Raw genomic sequence first — 6,692 nt, forward strand, 5'->3', positions numbered from 1 at the left:
CAAAGATGATTAGGGGACTGGAGGCTAAAGCATATAAGGAACGGCTGCTGGAATTGGGTATGTCTAGTTTAATGAAGAGAAGGACGAGGGGGGACATGATAGCAGTGTTCCAATATCTCAGGGGCTGCCATAAAGAAGAGGGAGTCAAGCTATTTTCCAAAGCGCCTGAAGGCAGGACAAGAAGCAACGGATGGAAACTGATCAAGGAGAGAAGCAATCTAGAACTAAGGAGAAATTTCCTGACAGTGAGAACAATTAACCAGTGGAACAACCTGCCTCCAGAAGCGGTGAATGCTCCAACACTGGAAGTTTTTAAGAAAAGACTGGACAGCCATTTGTCCAAAATGGTATAGGGTTTCCTGCCTGAGCAGGGGGTTGGACTAGATGACCTTCAAGGTCCCTTCCAACTTTACTATTATTATTATTATTATTATTATTATTATTATTATTATTATTATTATTATTATTATTATTATTATTATTATTACTTTTAAATATTGGTAATACACTAGAGAATTCACTGGAGAAGGGCCTAATGCTGGGAAAGATTGAGGGCAATAGAAGAAGGGGACGACAGAGAATGAGGTGGCTGGATGGAGTCACTGAAGCAGTAGGCGTGAGCTTAAATGGACTCCAGAAGATGGTAGAGGACAGGAAGACCTGGAGGAACGTTGTCCATGGGGTCGCGATGGGTCGGACATGATTTCGCAATTAACAACAACAACAACAATACACTAGAACTGTTTTTTGTAGTCATGCCTTTGCTTCCTTTTCAGAATGTGACTTTTACCACAGTCCAGAGAAAATATTTTAATGAAACCAAAGGTTTGGAATACATTGAACAATTATGTACACCAGAATTCAGCACTGTTTTAATGGAAGTTCAGTCCAAGTATGTATGTCCCAAAAATAATTCATTCACTTTAGTGTGCTGTATTGTTAATTGTTTTTCAGTCAGTAACCTGGGAACGCTAGCTGTAAGTCTTCTTTGCCTTCAATCTGACTCAGTAAGTATTTTGAAATATAACGTCACAGGTATTAATTTTGACCCAAGTTGCGTTTTATACTGAAATGATTCCAAGGGACATGAATAAAAGTCCCAGTAGTTGCCTTCCTTGGGTCCATGAAAAAACATGGGATGTGACATACATACATACAGGGAACATGGTGGGTAATCAACAAATGAAAGCTTCTATATTTCCTAGTTTAGTTTGGATTCAGCCTGTTATTTTGTAATTATTTTCCTAGTAGACGATTCATTTATGAATTATTCTCCTTGCCTCTTTGCTGTTACCATGACTGTGTCTTAGATCATTCTTAGGTGCAAGAAATCAGGAGCCAGGGTTGTTCAAATGAGTACCAATTTATTCCATGCTATTCCTAAGCAAGAATCTGAATTACTAGCAGTCAAGGAAGATTGGGGTTAGATAAGAGTCAGTGGAGTTCAAGAGGGGCTGGTCTTGGATCTCTTGTGGGTGAAAAGGGATTCCAAATGAAAGATGCACTTGATCCCCTTCCTCGGGCTCAGCGTGGTCATCTCCTACATCAATTCTGCAAAAGGATTATTATTAGCTTAATAAACTCTTATTCTGAATAACTGGGTAGGATTTATACGTATCAGTTTCAATGTTAAACTAACTTCAGTGGGACTAAATTTGATTTTAAAACCTCAGGTATACTGAACTTCCAAGTGAATATATTTAGGATCTCTGATTAGATAGTTCTTAAATAACTGCAGTAACATAAAAAAAACTATTAATTTCCACGTAATTTTCTCTAATGGTTGTATTCATGATAAAAACCCAGAAAATTAATTTTCAGTCTGCTACCTCATTTTCTTAAGAACTAAGAATTGTGGTCTTATGTTGAGGTTTAACGTGTCTATCTGGGTTTTTTTTTCCAGTAGAGGCAATATTATTTCTCTCAAATGAAAAGCCATAATATAAAGCAGGGATTCTAGAACTATGGGTGAGTCTAGTGGGAGATCACAAAGCCATAATTAGTCTACAAGGAGAGCAATGGGCTGCATGGGTTACAGGGCCATAAAGATGGAAGAAAAGGTATAGCAGAGCTGGATCCAAGACCAGAAGGGCTTAGGAGTAGGGTCAGGGCATCTGTGAGCAGAAGGTATCAGGGCTGGAACACCTTGTGTCTGGTTTTGCAGAAGAGAGATCTGGAGTTACTGGACATCTCACTGGCTTATGGCTTCTACTTTTCCTTTGAGGGCCAATTTGGATCTGTTGTCCTCCTCTACCTCAATCATTAATGTTTGCTGATATGTAATGAATAAATGTCAAACTATATTTTTGCTAACTGAACTCAGTGATGTGTATGCTTGTTCTGATTCAAATGTAGCAATTGATTAGGAATGTGCTGGGTGGAAACAAAACTGGAAATTACCTATATTAATTTCCTATTACTGTTCATAACATCCAATGCTCTTGCCTAGCCTTTTTGAAATAATAGCATCAATGTTTTTAAGAGCATTCTGTTTTGATATTGTAATTTTATGGTTTTATTCTATGCCACCTATAGTTACATTCGATGAAATGGGTGATCATATAAATAGGATTTATAAATAAATTTATAAATAAAATTAATTTTCCAACAAGGATATACTTAGCAGCTTGACAAAAAGACGATTTACCTAATATCTATTAGTTTTTATTCACCTCTGTGGAGAGTTCAGCTTATTAGAAAGATTCTGGACTATATCCACAATTTTCTGCCTTAAAAGTATTTATTTCAATTTTATCTCCTCTTTTAGACATTTAGAGTACGATTTAGGATTCCTGACCATAAATTGCACCAAATAAGATTGAATTGCTATGCCTACTCAGTAAAATTCACGACTGGATATGGATTTGAATTGACCTTTTCACATCTAAGTGCAACATTCTAGAAAAATTGGCAGTTCATACAAGACTTTAATGTATGCATAAATTTTCTAAATGAAAAAATCCATTTGGAAACTGTCCAAATTGTTTTCACCTCTCTTTACTGAAAGCCTGATGCTATTTATTTTATTTATTATATGTGTGGTGACAGATGCTTCTTTGAAAATCATCTGGTTGTCCACAAGGAAATTGTAAGATTACTGTAGAATGGAGAAACATTACAACTTTCTTTGCTAAATAGAAATTATTTATTAGGTCTTTTGTCATATTTGCTTTTGAAGATCAACATCAAGATTCCAGTCAGGATTTCTGGAAAGTCCTCTGTTTAATCAAGTAGTAACCTTGGGGAAGACCCAGCCTGGGTGGAAATGGTTAACAATCATGGGGGTTTATATGCAGCTTCCTTTCCTTCAGATTTTATGTGTTTATTGTCTTTTAAAATGGAGAACATTTTTATTTTCCAGAAGTCAATAGCACTTTTTGAGTAAATCTACAAAAAGCTTCTATATCAGGGGAGAGCTAGTGTTATGTAGTGATTAAGGTGGACCAGCACTGAAGAGATTCCACTTCAGGTTCACTCTCAATGGTGGGAGCTCAATGAGTGACCTTGGACCAATCAGTCTCTCAGATCAACCTATCTTGCAGGGTTGTGGTTGTGAAAAAAAAGTTGTAGAAAGAGTATAATTATTTTAAGGTCCTGAAGAAAAGCCGAAATATGCATCTAATAAATGGATAAAACAAAGTATTCATGTGATATTTTCAGTGTTACTCCCAGCAAAATCGGTGATCCTAATTCTTAAAAACTGCAGTAATATTATGCGTTATTTAACTTGTATTTTTGTTCATTTTATTATCATTTCTTAGGTATTACTGTCTCGCAGCTGTTGCTGCCTTGCTGAAATACGTTGAATTCATTCAAAATTCAGTTTATGCGCCTAAGTCACTTAAGATTCGTTTCCATGGAAGTGAGCAAACAGCAATGATTGATTCAACATCAGCCCTAAATCTTGAATTAATTACTAACAATAGAGATCCTAGGTAAGATATTTTGTTTCAAATTCTAAACTATGGAAAAGATATGATAGTTATATTTACAGTTATGATACAATGTTGGATACAAATCTGTGCTTTAAAAATAATATTTTTCAAGTGAACATACATTTTCAGTCATTAAAATGTTTGAAGGAAAATGATAGAACATAAAAAAAGGTAAAGGTTTCCCTGTCAGTCATGTCTCACTCTAGGGAGTGATGTTCATCTCCATTTCTTGACCAAGGGAGCCAGCATTGTCCAAAGACAATTTCCATGGTTGTGTGGCCATTCACCAAAGGTTCATGAAATCTGTTACTTTTCCACTGAAGTGGTACCTATTAATCTACTTGAGTTTGCATGTTTTAAAACTGCTAGGTGGGGCAGAAGCTAGGGCAAGTAACGGGAGCTCACCCCATTGCATGGAGCTCAGGTCTAAAATATAAGCATTAATTTATTATGGAAATCTTGTAGCATGTGTCTGTGTATAAGGTCTCCAACTATTTTCCTCAGCACTGAAGATCAAAAGATAGAGCTCTAAGCAGAAACATATTTGAATCCAAAGAATGAAAACATACACGTATTCACAAATGATGCTTAAAGAATCAGTTAAGGGAGGTAACCAGATTTTCATCATGGATTGTGTGATTGACATACACAGATGAGTAGAAGGCTAACTCCTTAGGAGCTGGATAGGCATTTCAGTAGCGGCAAAACCTTGGTGTGTCATTGTGCATTCCTAGAGCTGAGTGAAAGTGACTGCACCAAGATCATCTATTGACTTTGTGACTTAGGTAGGACTAGAACCCAGGCTCAGATTAAACTGGAATTGGTTTGTCATTGCACCTTTCTAGGGCTAAGAGAGAAGGACTGGTCCAAGATCATACAGCTGGCTTTGTGCCTAAGGCAACAGTAGAAGTCATGATCTCTTGGTATCCTGCTCCCCCCCCCACAAAAAAAATCTAATATGGTAAATAAAAAACATACAAGAGAAAAACAAGAGCCAAAAAATCAAAGTCCCACTGGAGGGGATTGTCCCACATACAGTTTAGCTGATGCATTTTACACCAAGCTTCACCTTCTGAATCATCTCCATTAGCAGCCTCAAGTAGATCTTACTGGAGTAATCCAACTGGGTGGTGATCAGTGCATCCTAATTTACAGCTGGTGCACTAATTTGCCAACTGAGTTATTGTTGAAATCAGACCGATTCAGAGGCCATTCGGTTAGCTCAGTAGCTACATCTGCAATCTTTCTGAGTTTTCTCCCCGGGTATCTAGCAGGCTGCCATGTAGTTAGAACCTCCCTCATTTATACAATACTACACAATGGATCTCTGGTCATGGCAAAATGCTGCTTTTTGTTAACACACTTTTGTTTTTACTGATAGTTAAATGCCTATCCAACCCCCCAATGAGTTAGCCTTCTATTCATCTGTTTGTGTGAATCACAGGGACAATCGTAAAAGAAAGATTGCCTACCTGTAATTGATTCTTTAAGCATAACTTGTGAATTCATTAACGCCTAAATGTTTTCCTGCTTTGGGATCACAGATGCCATGCTTCAACTTAAGGCTACCCCTCTTGATCTTCAGAACTAAGGAAAATAGCAGGAGCTCTGCTTACAGATATATATTTCCTTTAAGAAGCTCTTGATACTCTAGAATGCTACACCTCTGTTAACCGCACCAATGAAGAATGCATTTGTTTGTATTCATAAATGACCACCCGAGTCACATTTATATAACCAATCAATTGCTTTTAGGGATTTTTTAAAAATACAATGTTCGTTAAAGGTTTTAAAAGCAATTAGTTTTTATTATTGTCTTTAAAACCAATTGTTTAGTTTTAGTGATACCTGTAAAAGAATGGACATTGGTATAATAGAGTTGGGTAACATCTTTCCCTACTCTGTCCCTGCATTTGGTTTATTTTATTCCACAAATAACCTGCATTGGATATTGCCTACAGTGTTTATCAAGATTTTAGGAACTGTAGTCTTACTCATAAAACTTTATCGGTTCTGAACCATCAGGATCAACCATTTGTGATTAGAATTAGACTTCCTAGGGGGTAACGATGATCAAAAACTGGCCAGAGACAGTTTGATTCTGGTATCATTGTTATTTGTTGTTGTTTTTCAAGAAGGTGGTTGGATGGTTCTTGGTTTTCTTTTCCTCTGCTTAGTCAGTCTATAATAGCTATCTAAAATTAAACATTTAAGTCACTATTTAAATTGCTTAGCTGCTTTAATTATTCATCTGAGTACAATTCAGGACACCCAGCTTTTAGTGAATGCGGAAGGAATTGTGCATTCAGCTCAATCAGTCGTTTATTGAGTTGGGGTTTCTGCCTCTTCAGCCTCCTCATTACCTGAAAATGAGAAGAAACTGTCTCAGTTGAGGCCATTGAAAGCCTGTAAATAATCAAGGGTAGAGAGTTTCTTACCAGCAAATGGTTCTATAAAAGTGACTTTCTTCCTCCCATATTAAGCATCAATTCAACATGCAACAGTAAAGGAGAATATTTGTAGCTCAGGTTTATTTATTTTATTTGATTTGTACCCCACCCTTCTCCTTACCGGACTCAGGGCGGCTGACAGCCTTATAAAACCCATATTACAATAAATATCAATTTAAAACCAGATTAAAAGGAAATATTTGTAATGGCCTAATAATTAAAATTTCCCTTAAAAACCCCACTAAAATTCCCTAGGCCAATCCCGCTTGTTGGAAAAGCCATGTCTTTAGGGCGCGGCGGAAGGAGG

General features: G+C 36.9%; 1 protein-coding gene across 1 annotated transcript in view; it reads left to right on the forward strand.

Annotated features, from left to right (window-relative positions):
- Positions 1 to 6,692, forward strand: part of MSH4 (mutS homolog 4) — a 55,396-nt gene that overhangs the window by 17,983 nt on the left and 30,721 nt on the right. The window contains exons 5-6 of the mRNA XM_015813204.1: positions 777 to 892; positions 3,762 to 3,935. Coding sequence (XP_015668690.1) covers positions 777 to 892; positions 3,762 to 3,935 — 290 coding nt within the window. The remainder of the gene's footprint in view (positions 1 to 776; positions 893 to 3,761; positions 3,936 to 6,692) is intronic.

The sequence above is a fragment of the Protobothrops mucrosquamatus genome, unplaced genomic scaffold (genome assembly GCF_001527695.2).
Source record: "Protobothrops mucrosquamatus isolate PMUCROS unplaced genomic scaffold, P.Mucros_1.0 scaffold142, whole genome shotgun sequence".
NCBI lineage: Eukaryota > Metazoa > Chordata > Lepidosauria > Squamata > Viperidae > Protobothrops > Protobothrops mucrosquamatus.